Consider the following 14,633-nt stretch of genomic DNA (forward strand, 5'->3'; position numbering starts at 1 on the left):
TCTTGTATTAGTAAGGAACAAATGGATCAAGGTGGGAAACAGTGCATGGGTTTGACTTCTCCTTTCAGCAAATACCACTTCACAAACAGAATTCTCTAAATGACTCATCTGTTAAACTGCAAAAAGTGAATTTATTGATTAAAACAGACAATCTGAAGATAGTTTTAAGCAAATATGCAAATTTGCGGCCTTTTCCATTACGTGACCATAATAGCATTGGCAGCATTTCTACATCCTGCCTGTGGATTCTGGGCTTTATTTTGGGGTGTGTGTCTTTACAGGAGTCTGTGCTGTAGCCACACACACACATACATGGGCTTTGAATGCAGAAGACCAGTTCTCTGTGATTTTGTGGTTGTATTTCATGTTTTTAAGCACACCCTTGGCTTTGGGGTGAAATGGTCAAGGTGACTCCAGATTAGTGCTGCAGTAAGAAGCTGTGGGAGAATCACTGCATCAGTGTTGCATCAGGTGTTGGTGGCTGTAAGTGTGAAAGGCCATGCTGAGTTCAGAGCCCAGGCTGCAGTAAATGGTGATTTTAACCATTTCCTTCCAGTGATGAGGTGAGAGCTGTTTGCTGTCAGGTGTGGTGTTTAACTCTGCCTGTGCCCTCACAGGGAAAGGGGCTGATCTGAGCAAGCCCCCGTGTCGGAAAGCAAAGGACATCAGGAAAGAGAGAAAACTCCAGAAGCTCCTGCAGAACCAGATGGGCACAGCAGAAGGCTCTCAACTTCAAGGAGATCAAACTTTCCTCTTGCAAAACTCTAAATCTAAAACAAACCAGCCTAAAAACATTGAAGACTTTGTTTTTGTCCCTCTACCTGATGATGCACGACACAAATTAGAGGTAATCTCTTGTTCACTGTTGTTGGAGGCAGATGAAGGAAAGGTCCAGTTAAGGAGTTTTTGAAAAGCTAAAAGTGTGTATTTATGGCTTTATGGAGTTAAATCTTGAAATATATGTGGTACTGAATGATGTATATTTATTTTTATATATATAGATATATATATAGATGTAGGTACAGATAGATATATATAACTATATATAGATACATATATATAGATATATATATAGATATGCATCATAGGAGTGTGTGTATATATATATATATGTATGTATATATATGTATTTATATAAATTACACACTCATGGTGCAGCTCCACTCCTTTTAACCACAGGAGGGTACTCTTGTACTGCAATGTGCTGGCAGTACAGTTACTAAAATAACTTGCAAATTTATTTCATACAGAGTGACTTGAAAATGAAAAAAGTTTGTATTAACCAAGTGTTAAATAATGAGAGAAATTCACTATTTAGGTCTGTAGTATATAAATACTTAAACTACCTAAGCTAATGAAACTTGACAAAGAAGCAATAACTTCATTAAATTAGTCAGATAATAAGGTAGTTGCTCTTTACACGTCATTGGTGTGTGCTGATGTCTTTGAAAGCTGCAAAAATGAGAATAAAAAAGTTTGCTTAATGCACTGGTTGCCACTACATCTATGAGACAGTAATCTGGAAGACTTTTGGCCTTTATAACATTTGTTAATCATAAAACCATTTTTCCTGCTATTTTTTCCATAAGCTGGAAAGCTGACTGAATGTTTTCTTGATCATTTTCAATGATGCTAATGGAAATGAAAATATTTGCTGACTAGAAGCCACAAAATTGATTTGTCTCCCTAACTCCACATTTCCTGAGGAGTTCTTTAACAGAAGCATGATGGCTTTGTCTGAGCATCTTTTTAGAAAATGAAGTATTAAAAAACATTGACTCTTTGTGAAAATAGAACCATTCTGAAAACTACTTAGTTTTGGAAATTAATATGACCTTAAATATTTTTGAAAAGGCATGCACTGCTGCCCCTGTTGTAGCATTATTTTGCTTAGGGAGCAATCATTTTTACTAAGAAGAATGTTTAATTTATAGATTGTTTTTTAAAATTATTTCTGTGTGTTTAATGGTGATGGTGTGAAGACTGGTAACTCCTTGTTATGGTTAACTCATAATTGAATATGGAAACACTACTTCATCTTCCTTTTTCAATTTCAAAAGTACCTGGAAATCCCCTTGGGATTACTGCCATAAAAACATGGATTTTGGGTGAAAAGCAGAGATTTGAGTCTTCTAAGCCTTTCAGGTATTTTTCAGTGTAGTGTGAGACTATGAGAGAATATTTTAAGTGGCACAGAAAATCTCTTTAAAATTATGTTCTCCATACCATTTGTTGGTATTATTTCCTGAAAATTGTGTAGTTCTTCTCTAGGCATTTTAGTTAATTTGCAGTTTGAAAACCTTCTGTGTTATTCAATATCAATTTAAAAACCTTCAGTAGCATAAATTGAGCTGGAGAATTAGAAGACTCTTGGCTAATAGTAATTAATTTGTGATGGCCCTTGTGCAGGAGGGTGAAATTTCTCTCTGTTGTGATGTTTATGTTATGTATAAATGTACAGTCATTGCATGATATTTTAATAATAAATGTGTTTAACTTCTTCTGAAGGTGAGGGTGGTGAGATCATCTCCACCAAGTTCACAGTTCAAAGCCACATTTCAGGAGTCTTACCAGGTCTATAAACGTTACCAGATGGTCATTCACAAGGACCCACCTGATAAACCATCCATAAATCAGGTCAGGAGGCCAAATTTAATTCTCTGCAAAGCTTCCCCTCCATTTCACGTGTCCTGTTTCTAGGGGAAACAAATGTGGATTTTATATCCATTGTATATTCAGGAGCTTGTAAAATACTGTATCCAATAAAATCAACGTCCTGAAAGTGCAAACTCTTGATACCTCTCTGTGAGTGCCACAGATATTTGGTTTTAGTTGCAGGCAGAAAAGTTCTGGATGCTGTTGGGTAAGAAATGGAGAGGGTGAGGCTCTTGGAGATAGAGATGGACCTTAAAAACACAAATCCCATAAGAACTGAATCCAGCTGGACACTCAGCCTGGTAACTGCTCTCCTTGGCTTTGGTTTGAGTGTTTCCATAAAAAGGATACAATGATCAGGGCCAACATTTGAGCAAAAGTTTGTCACACACACAAATTGTTGGTTTAAGGTTCACCAGAGTGAAATAATTCTCCTCAGTTTCAGTTTAAGCCTTTAAAAGTAACCTGTGCACTCCATCTGAATTTATAATTTGTTGCTGCCTCCTGCAATGAACAGGTGGAGTGTAAAAGTGAAATGTCAGATGTGTTACATCTCTATTCTAGAAGGAAAAAAAATATATCATGAGTTTGGAGAAACAGTCTGAGTAGCAAGAACAAGTAATTGTTGAACCAGGGCAATCCATGAGTGATGTGCCATTAAAAATAGAATATTTTAAGAAGTCCTTGAGACTGTGCAGTGAAACTAAAATTTGTTAGATATCAGTAAATATAGGAAGTTATTTTATTATTATTTTTAAGGTAGAAAACTGACTTCAGAGGCTTTGAAGTGCATAGGAGGAGATCTTTCACTAGCCTGACCTTCAGAAGCAGATTATGTGATGCCATGCACTCAAAACAGAATGCTTCTATTTCCCTTGCTCTGAAGGTGAGGTTAGTACCTGTCTCCTTTGAGGACCCCCAGTTCAAATCATCCTTCAACCAATCTGCCACTTTATTTGCCAAGTATCAGATGTCTGTACACAAGGACACACCTTCTGACTGTGGGGAGAACGAGGTACAGTTCACTGCATGCACCTTTCTGCCAACAGCTTCTTCAAATGCACCCCTAGATGCTGGGAAATGCTGATCTAAATATTCAGTCATTGAAACTGCCATTCCTGAGGGGTTTTTGATGGCAAAATCATCTCCTGCTTTAGAGTTCTTTGGTGCCTTTTTTATGTTTCTCCCTATTTGTTTGCATTTTTGCTTAATTTAACAGGTGAAGGTTTTGAAAATCTCAGTTTTATTCCCATTCCATTGCTAAGCACACTGCCTAGCTGGAACTCACCTTTACAGTAGGAATAGTGTAAAAATACCTCACCAGCTGGTCATCTGAGGCTTGATGAGAATATGTTGCATATGGATAAACCCTGCTCCTAAAAGGGTGTTTACAGAGGACAATCCTAATGTAATAAATGAAAAATAATTAAAAATACTCGTGGGGTTCTGAACAAGCAGCAGTTCTCCATTTCTCTGGCAGGTGGCACAACCTCCTCATTGGCATTGAATTAATGAAAATGCTACCTCAGATCTCTCTCTTCTATCTACTGCAGATGTGCAGCTTTATTATTGGTCAGCTAGTCAGGATTTTCTGTTCCTGAGAGTGAACTGTCTGCAGAAGTGAAACCTTGTAAACTGGGGCTGCTTTCCAGGTAGAATTGTAAAACCACATCATAATTTTTGGCTTTAGTTCAAGAGTGTAAGGAGAGCTGGGTTTTTATTTTTTTGTGAGATGTCTGTAATGCTACTCTGGAAAGCCATAAAATCCATTTCACTTTGTTTAGTAAAATAATAGCTCTCATAACAGTAAGTAGTACTCTCTACCCTTTTTATAATTGCTGGCCTAAGTGGGTTTAATTATAAAAATGTAAAAGTTGGAGGCATGCCAAGAGAGACTGAGCTATTTACTGGATTTGTACCCAGCATTACCTGGGCAGATTAGAGACTTGAATTTTCTGCTATGGTGGAAGCATTTCAGCATGGAAAGGTGTGTTAGGGACAGTCAGGTTTCCACCAGCTGAAGGTGTAAAGGCTGTCCTGGGAATTGCTGTTGGAAGGAGATGGATTTCTGCTCACTGCTAATAGTTTAACAGGTTTTTATCCTCTCTTTCCTTATTACTTGCCGTAGGGGTTTCCCTGCTTTGCCTTTATCTCCTCTCTTTGGCCTTATGTTTGTGCAGGCTTAGATAATTCCAGGGGAAACATAAAAACCTTCTCTGAAGCATCTACTGAATGTAAAAACTTGGTCTGATGCTGATGGGTTTGAATTTAGGTTCTTTTTCACCCTTGGTACATCATATTTATGTCCATGAGACTGCCTGGCCAAGAAGGATTTTTTTATTCACAATTAGGAACTAACACTCTCCCTTCAATCAACATTTTGTGTATTTGATCTCTGCAGGAAGTAAACTGAAGAATGTTTTACACAAAAATGTGTTTTCATGTAGTTTAGAGTCCTTTTTTTTTAATATTGAATTTGTGTGGGAAGAGTTTTCTGAGTCACTTCTAAGGTACCAAGTAGGGTAAAAGTGATCCAAGTTATTGAGAGGAAGGGTGGAAATGCTGCTTGTAAGACCTCAAAACTTTTTCTGCTTCCTCTTTTTCAGACTTTTTAATATATACTACAGACATTATGGAACCAAGGAGTTTTTTAAGCAGAGGGAATAAAATTCTCTCCTATACACAGGACCTTTTATCAGGATAGTAAGCAGTCTGCTTGCGCTTTGAACTGGCAAATTTCCAGGATTTTTGCACTTTTAATTTGTGCAGAATACAGTGTGAGGTTGTTGGGGGTTTTTTTAGGGAGAGTCCTGCACACTTTTGTGTTTGGAAAGTTTCTAGTTTAGAAAGAGTCTTTAGCTTTATATTAACACTTCATATTTAGAAACCTGCCTATATTTAAATTCAGAATCATACAAAGATTGTTATGAGACATATTGACAACTTCTTTTGGGAATATGTTCTTAGATTGTTGGCATTACAATGCACTATCTGTTGCTAGGCTAGTTTAATATTAACCTTATTATATTAAAAAGCAATTCTGAGAAGCAATTTAGAATTTTGGTGGTTATTTGAGAATAACACTAATGGGAAAAACTATAAAAATGTTCACAAATAGTAACAAAAGATATGTGAACAATGAAGCTGATTATTGCTCAGTGAGTGTGGAGAAGGCCTTTTTGCACCTCAGTAATGTAAATTCAGCTTTCCATCAGGAGTTTATGTGAGGAGGGAGAGTAGAGGATTGTCAGGGCAGGGAATTGTGGAATTCAACTTGGGGGCACTCTCTGGTTAATGCCAGTTTGAGCCCAGTGATAATTGGTGTTTTGGTGCCCTTCATGATGCTGAATCTCTTTAAATTTTGCCTTTTCCTCCTTTCCTTCTTCTATTTCCCTGCTGGAGACTGCACAGCACCAATTACAGTGTGTTCGTGAAAATAATTGGAGATTTTGCTGGGGAGAATCCTGCAGCACACTTTGGAGATGCAGTACTGATTACTGAGTGAGGCAGTGATTTCTCTGCTAATAAAAAGCAAGGTGGAAACTTGTGAAATCCACTTTTCCCAAGTTCCAGACTTGTGATGAAACTTTGCTTTCTATGGAAGCATCACCAAAATCTTCTGTTCCTCTTTCACTGGCAAGGAGAGGATTGGGTAAGGTAGAAATAGATTGTCTCTCTGCCAAATAGGTTAATATTCTAGGAGCAGTTTAAAGTATTCCCTTGCTCCTGGAATTAAAACCAATTTAGCTTGCAAGAGAAAAAAAATTTAAATTGGTTTTTATCTTGGCATAAAAGCCACAATTATTTTCTGCGTAGTCTTTTAAAATATTCATTATGCCATTTTTTTTTCTTAGTTGGTCTGGTACAAGTTGAATTTATCCTGGAAATCCTCTCACCCCTCTCAAGAACTTCTGATCACTTCCTGCAGGAATTCAACTTCAAAACTGACCTGGCTGTGTCTGTGCTTTGGAGTGGAGTCAGTTCCTGATGTTACACAAACTTGTTGGCACTGAAGAATGTTTCTGTCAGCATGTTTGTATTGTATGGAATTGGTGTCCTGAGGAAAAACATAGCAGGCAGTTTTCATACTGAAGGTTTCTTTATAGTCCTTGCTCTTAAATAGGGCTGAGGAAAAATTGATTTTTCAGTTTTCCTCTGTGGGAGCACAAAACTTTATTCAGCTACTGTGTAAATGCATGGGCATCCACTGTTTGAGGAATATATGTATTTTTATTATAGTTGTTGGAGAAAATGAGATTAATTAGGGGGAGCCTGAACAGATTGTGAAGTTAAAGTATAAATAGCAATGAAGGAGTTCAGATAAAATAATGGAAATTAGGAATATAGGTGTATCCCTGCCTATTGGAGAAGTTTATCTAAGGCTGCTCTTGAATTAGCCAAGTTCTGAGCTGCTCATTTTGGGAAGGTATTGAAATAATCTGGATTAGTGTTTGCCCCATTCTTTGCAGTTCCCCTGACCCTTTGTGAAAATGCCTGATGTGGCTCTTTATCTCAGGTTCAAAATGATGGTCCCATTCCCAGTATAATAAGACTGTCTTTTTTTATTTTATTTTATTTTCAATGTTTTCTTGTTTGTTGGGGTGTTTTTAAAGCAGTGGAAGATGTAATCATGCTTAGCATGAGGAGCTGTGTCTGTAACATACAAAACCCCCACAATGTAATCAATTGCAAGGATTTATTTGTTTGGGTTATTTCCTGGCTGGTTATATTTATTTTGTGAAGTGGGTCAAGCTGTAAGGAAAAGAAATTGAAATCATGAAAGCTTAGAAAAACTGAGAAATGGAGACCTCTAATGAGCAGAGAGATGAGAGTAGGCTGAGCATCCTTATATTGAAATAACCTTGGGACCCTGTGGCATCAGTGAAAGATCAGTTGGAGCATAAATTATAGAGCTGATCAGCATATCAAGAGTAAAATAATTATGCAAAAAATCATGTGGGTGAGGGTTTGTCCACCTTTTTTTTTCCATTTTCCATAAGAAAAACAGTAAATGCTAATACAGCTTTGTTGTAATAATTCATGCGCAGAGAAATAGATAAATATGGATTTGGAGTTTACTGAGTAACTTTTAATAGCTTTTAGTTATATTTCTGGGGAAATTGTGTAGATTAATATATGGAAGGATGGTCTGAGAATAAGAAGAATGGACTTGTGTCTTGTATAATCCCAAGATTTGGCTCTTTGGGTGATCCAATTCCACTGGATTTATGGAAGCTGTGTAATGGCTTGTCTGTGCTTTGCTAAGAGCGGGCCTTATTACCTGCAAATGTTTTACTCTTGCTCAGCACCAAAAAATCCTGTTTCTGGGTAGGAAATGCAGGGAGGGCCATGCAGAGTACAAATCACCTGGAAAATGCTGTGATCCAACTCTACTCCAGCTTCAGGATCATTTATAAAATACCTGGAGATAGGTATTTCTGAACATTTAGATCATTTCACATAGGTATTTCAGAACATTTAGATCATTTCAGATAGGTATTTCAGAACATTCAGGTCATTTCAGATAGGTATTTCTGAACATTTAGATCATTTCAGATAGGTATTTCAGTACATTTAGATCATTTCAGAACATTTAGATCATTTCAGATAGGTATTTCTGAACATTTAGATCATTTCAGATAGATATTTCAGAACATTTAGATCATTTCAGATAGATATTTCAGAAATTTAGATCATTTCAGATAGATATTTCAGAACATTTAGATCATTTCAGATAGATATTTCAGTACATTTTGATCATTTCAGAACATTTAGATCATTTCAGATAGATATTTCTGAACATTTAGATCATTTCAGATAGGTATTTCTGAACATTTAGATCATTTCAGATAGGTATTTCAGTACATTTTGATCATTTCAGAACATTTAGATCATTTCAGATAGGTATTTCTGAACATTTAGATCATTTCAGATAGATATTTCTGAACATTTAGATCATTTCAGATAGATATTTCTGAACATTTTGCCACCTGTTTCAAATGAAGAGATGTGATAAATGAAATGATAGGTTCAGATGTGGAACTGTGGAGATCTGCATCAAAGATTTTACATGAAACAAATACAACCAAAATATTTTTTAGCCTTTTCATGCCAAGGAGGAAATTTTTGATCCCAATGCAATAATCAATGGCTAATTTGGATAGAACAGAGGTGTCTTTAGCAGTTCTTAATGAAGTATCATCTCATCAGAGGCATCACATTTCTGACCTCAAGTCTTTTTAAGTCTTTGTCTTTAGGAAACCCAGCTGAAGTGAAACAAGCTTATGTGGCAGCTACACAAGTTAGAAAACATTTCCATAAAAGATCATAAAAATTCTACAGTAGTTTCCAGAGAGAGCAAGAGTGAACAGTTTATTGCTATTGCTCCTGAAGCAAACGTTTTATTTAACTTTTCACAAGGGTTCCATAATGACAAACTTGTAGAAAAACAGTATCTGTCTGTTCCCTCTGTGAAAGTAGCTGGACTTTCTCTTTGCTTTGTGCTTAGCTAAATATTTGTCTTGGAAGAAAAGAATTTCAGGACACACAAAAGATACACTGTTTGAAAAGGTGCAAAAAATTACTGAAATACGTGGAGTGGGGTTTTTCTTTCACCCTCCTCCTTTATTTTTTTTTTTTCTAAATTGCTTCCCAGGAATCCACTTGAACCAATAGAAAAAACTGAGAAATGCCAAGGAGCACGTTCTGATCAGCTCCAAACTGGTGTCAGCAGCCAGTTGGAAACTTTTAGGTCTCCCTAACCTACTTTCCTCTCTTATATTTCAGTGAGAAAATGCTGAAAAATCAATAGCCTTTGTGGTTATTTTTAGCCTTCTGTACATTTTTATTCAGCTCCTGGAAGCCATGGCAGAACATCTCACTGCAGTGAACTTGGATTTCACATCCTGGTAGCTCTGACTTTAGGACTTTGAATGAGTATTTCTATATCAGCCCAAACTCTTCTTTTTATTTGTGTGGCCCTTGTGACTGCAGTGCTGTGGGTTCATGGATTTTATCATGAAGTATCTATAAAAGCAAAATAATTCAGACAGCCACACAAATAACTTGTCCACAGTTATATCATTTCAGTTCAGATTCTTTCTGCATCTCAGTTTATATTTTCATTTTGCCACTGTGTTTTCTAGGTAAATCCATATCAAATTAAATAATCTTTACTATAATTCTGATAAACCTTCAGTATATGAGAGGAGGTTTTTTCTGAGCAAGAAAGAAAGCCATAGTGACTTTTATCACTCCATAAAGGAATTGGAACTGAAATAAATGTACAATATTTCATTAGTCCCATCCTTGCATTGAAAACTACATTTGAGACATGCATTTAAACTTTAAATCCTTTTTTCCATTGTAAATTTTAAATCCTTCTTCCTAGTTTTGAAGGCTCTTTCTTCACCTGTAGGTCTGTGAATATCTCTGAAACTCTGTTGTTTTTGCATGTCTGTATTTTTGTAAGCAGTTGTTGAAAATGCTAAATAGAGCCAGCCCTGGGATAAGTCTTTGATTCCTCTGCTGAACTCTAATTTATTGTCTGGTTCAAGGGTGGTTTGTACCATCTTTTCCTCTAAAAATGCTATATTTTGTCCCATTTTCCAGATTTCTACAGAAAGTTTAAAAATTTACTTCATTTTTCATCTCAATTTCATTGCATTTTCCTAGTGAGTTTGTTTTTATTGTCTGGTTTGTTGTTTTCTGTGGGACAGGGTTGTTAGCAACTTACTGAAACACTGACTTGTTTTTTACTTTTTCACTGCACAACTTTATGATTAAGACTGATTCTGATCTGTTTTGCGTAAGGAAGATTATTTCAATTAAAATATGGAAGCACAGAAGTGATGCACTGGATTTGCAGGTTTTATGACTTGCCATCTTTATTTTTTAGTTTCTTATGAGCCTTGCACCTCTGTGAAAAACAAAGCAAAAAAAAAAAAGTGACCAAAATCCTTGGTTTATTTTAATCCTATTCAGAAATTCGATTTTAAAAAACAAAAAGAAGGAAGGCCCACATCCTGTATTCATTGCTTATCCTTCTGCATCCCAAAAAAAAGGGCAAGCACTCAGCTTTCCTTGGCAGTGAATTGCAGATATGAGCACACCCTTTACACTGTCAGAGGGGGGATGATAAATGAATGCGTTTTGTGGAATATCTCAGATAATTGTGCAGCTCCTGCTGCTGGCACCTGGAAGGTTCCTGAGGAGGACGTGGTGTCCTCCTGTGACATCAGGACCTTTCCCTGCAGAAATCCTGAGCTGCCAGGTGAAACCCATTCCAGTTTAGCTCCTGAATCTCTTCCCCCTGTGTAAAGGGAGCAGGTGTTAACACTCTGCTTTATTGCCTCTTTTTAAAGCTGTGCACGTGCTCTACTCCAGCAAGAAGCTTTGGGCTGAACCCAACCTGCTTTTTATTTTTCTGCCTTTTTTTCCTCCCTTTGGTTTCATTCTCACTGATGTGTTTCTTCTTAGTTTTAATAATTATGTTTAAACTTTCTCCCTGTTGTTGAGTTGATTCCTTCTGGCAGCTGTAATTAGCTTGCACCAAAGTAAAAATGATGTGGATTTCTTATATATTATAAAGCTTTTAAAAGTTATGTAAATCAGTTAGAAATTAAAATTAGAAAAGCATGGCTTTGTGAAAGGAATTTGAATTGTGTTTGTGTGACACACTGAGTTATTTTACATACAACATCAGCTTTTGGCTGTATTTATTTCATGCTTTATTGAATAAATTTTAATTGTGTTCATAATTATCTTGCAGTGTTAGATGAGTTTGTTAATTTAGAAGCTGAATCTAATGTTTTCTTTTTTACATAAATGTATAGATTAGTTTAAGAAAATTAAAATTATCTAACCTCTGAACTTCACCAGGTATCATCAAGTGAAATAATTTATAACAAGACTTGGGGTTTTTTTCCCTTAACGTTGTGATACAAATTCAGGTGCAGTTCAGAGGATTTTTTCCAGCAGCTGTAACAGCAGAAGTTATTAAACTTCAAAAGTTCCCCTTCACCCTCAGAGGCAAGGGACTGGGCAGCAGTGCCTGGAGAATTGATAAAACCATTTGAAAAGTGTTGTGGGCTCAGATTTCTCACCATAGGGTTTAGTTTGCACTCTACAGCTAAAGTTACAGATTCAGAACTATTGGGGGTCTTCTGACATGAAAATGAATTACACATGGTTTATTTTTTTTTGAAACCTGCACTTTCTAAAACCACTGGCTGTAGGGATGGATGCACTCATAGTGTAGGAATTTGTAACTGTATTTTTGCTTCAGGAAAATAACTCATAATAAAATAATTCAAAATTTTAATTATATTTTTTTCTTTAAATATTATTGGTGTTTTTTCCCTTATCCACCAAACCAAAATAATTCTACAATTTAATTAAGATACCACAGTAATTTGTTCTTCCAAACTGTAAGTAATTTAGAGTGATAGTGACTAGATCTGAAATAGGAAATGTACAATCCCCTGCCTTCACCATCACAATATGGAAATTCAGTGTTCTTCCATAGTTTCTGTGTCCAGAGGTTTCCCATCAATCCATAGATCAGCAAGATGAGGCAGCAATAATCTCAGAACTTAATGGAATTCTTGACAACAAAATCTTGACAACAGTCAGGTTTTTGTAGGTGTCCATATGTATTCTTTTTATCTAAATTTTAATTAAAAATTCCTATTTACTGTTATTTGCAGTGTGGGAACTGCTGATTTATTAAATCACCCAGCCATTACAAGAGGGGGGATTAAGCTGTATATTACAGCAGTTATTTAACAAGGGAATGTTTGGAGTTAAATACATACCAGAACTCTGCAACCTCTTTAATGTGGACTCCACCAATAAGGAAGTGTTTGTATCAAATAAGTAAATGATAGTAAGTGAATAAGTATTGTATTTTATTACTCTAAGAATCTTGGACAAGCTCCAGATCATTAAAACATTGCCTTTTTGGGTAATTATCAGCAGCACATCATTTTGTGTTGAGGCAAAAATCCAGGTTTGAAATGCTTGCACTTTCAGGAGGTTGATTTTCTTTCTTTTCTTTGCCCTTCCTCTTCTTTAAAATTAAAATGAGCTTGCTTTTAATTTCGAAAGTAAATTAATTAATTTCTGTTAAGAGGTATGAGGGTATGGTGATAGGGAAGGTATCAGTGCAACAGTGGGAAAAGACTCCCTGTTGCAATGAGTCCCAGAGGAGGGTAATGTGTAATTAAAATAAAGGACACAGAAACAGAGCTGTGTTACAGGGGGACAATTCTCTCACATCACATTTTTAAAAACCACCTCCTGTTTTATAGAAAATAAAGTACTTTGCATAGTTAATTATTATATCTATTTGTACTTCTAAACAGAATGTGAGAGTTTAAGGGTTTAAATGAAATTTCCATAAGCAAAGTCTGATGATGCTTTTCAAATATATGTATTTGAAAGAGTATATTTAAATATTAATGTACCCTAATGCGTTGCTGATGGTTTTCCTTTCTTTTTGTGCTTTGCATGTTCTTGGGCACTGCTGAACCCACCTCGGTGCAGTTCACACGATTCCTCTGTGATTCCCCTCTGGAGGTATGTGTTCACTCAGGATGGGAGTTTGGAAATGAATGTATTTAATTTATTTTGTTTAATGAATGTATGAGTGTCCTCTGTGCTCTCTGTAGACAGCCTGCCGTGGTTACAGGTGGTGGAGGTGGCTGGCACAGAATTCCTGTCTGGTAAGGAAGGTTCTGCTGTGCTTCCAAAGGAGCCTGAGGACTCCTTTGCTGGGTAATAAGCTCCCACTGAATTTCATAGCACTGCATTTAAAAATTGAAGCACAAAAGGCCGTGTCTTTCATGGTTTTTTATTTATTTCTGTGAAAGAAAAAATTAATTACTAAATAACTTGCTAAACTTGCATTTGACTACAGTTTGAGGTAGAAGTTGAGAAGAGATGCTGTTCCTTCATTTCAAGTGAGCAAACTGCCATGGAATCCTTGCAGTGTCTCTCTTGTCAGTCTCAAAGAGCTCAGGACGGCGTGACTGTAATGAAATTGTCAGGTTCTAGTAATTACACTGGTAATTTGATCTGTCGCGCTTTGAGTGAATCCATGTGTGCAGAGTTTGTTGCTTTTCTCTGCTGAGCCCACTGGCCTTTGCATTCCTGAAAGCTGAAGAGTAATAGAGCTCATTAGACTTTATAGGAAAAGGGCTTTTATCACCTCGTCAACTCGTGCAGCAGACTGCCATTATATTCTTAATTTTGTATGGCTACGTAGATGTTGATGCACACTACCCTGCCAGCTTTATACCCATATTGTTTCTTACAGACACTTTTTATTGACATTTCCAAGCTTGAATTAAATTTTGTGTGGCACCACTACAGATGTCTTCAATTAGATGAAGTTAAATAAAAGGGGTTATGTATCAGAGGCCAAGGGATTCTTGAAATTCTTTATTCTGAAACAGTTGCCACAAGCAAATGTAGCAGTGTGTAGTCTGTTTACTCCTTTGAACAAAAATAATTTAAAATAAAATTTAAACCTTACATGTTTTCAATTTGTAATTTTTGGAGTTTTTAATGTTATCGTTAGCTGCAAATAGTATGAACACCCAAACTCTTCCTGTCTTTTTTATTTCCTCATTTTATTATCCAGTTTAGTTTCTGTTTTGGCTAGGGGCTCTGGCAGAAAAAATGAATGCTTTAAAGAAAAGATACAGTATGAAGTAGCAGAAAACGAGGCAGTTTTCTAGCAGTAAACAGCATAATGTAAAGTGAATTGTTTGAGGTGATTTTTAATTTATCCTTTGATTTTAGAGGCTGCATTTAACCATTTTAACTGCGTTTTAGCAGTTCCCACAGGCAGATATGGAATGGTGGTCATGGTTCAGCACAGGGGAACAGCCTGCAGGACTCTGTGGGCTGGGACTCTGCTCTTGCCAGGGTGGGGGATTCCTGGGAGAAAGTTCCAGGGGAAATCCACACAGTTC

General features: G+C 36.4%; 1 protein-coding gene across 5 annotated transcripts in view; it reads left to right on the forward strand.

Annotated features, from left to right (window-relative positions):
- ATE1 (arginyltransferase 1) overlaps positions 1 to 14,633 on the forward strand; it is a 65,150-nt gene that overhangs the window by 5,144 nt on the left and 45,373 nt on the right. For 3 of the 5 annotated variants that reach the window (XM_054277025.1, XM_054277023.1, XM_054277026.1), the window contains exons 6-8: positions 618 to 847; positions 2,509 to 2,637; positions 13,201 to 13,233. In XM_054277025.1, the coding sequence (XP_054133000.1) occupies positions 618 to 847; positions 2,509 to 2,637; positions 13,201 to 13,233 (392 nt within the window). Of the gene's footprint in view, positions 1 to 617; positions 848 to 2,508; positions 2,638 to 3,541; positions 3,671 to 13,200; positions 13,234 to 14,633 lie in introns of all 5 variants that reach the window. The other 2 variants (XM_054277027.1, XM_054277024.1) reach the window with 1 other exon arrangement.

This window comes from Melozone crissalis, unplaced genomic scaffold, assembly GCF_028551555.1.
Source record: "Melozone crissalis strain CALT ecotype California unplaced genomic scaffold, PUWL_Pcris_2 ptg000019l_1, whole genome shotgun sequence".
NCBI classification, from domain to species: domain Eukaryota; kingdom Metazoa; phylum Chordata; class Aves; order Passeriformes; family Passerellidae; genus Melozone; species Melozone crissalis.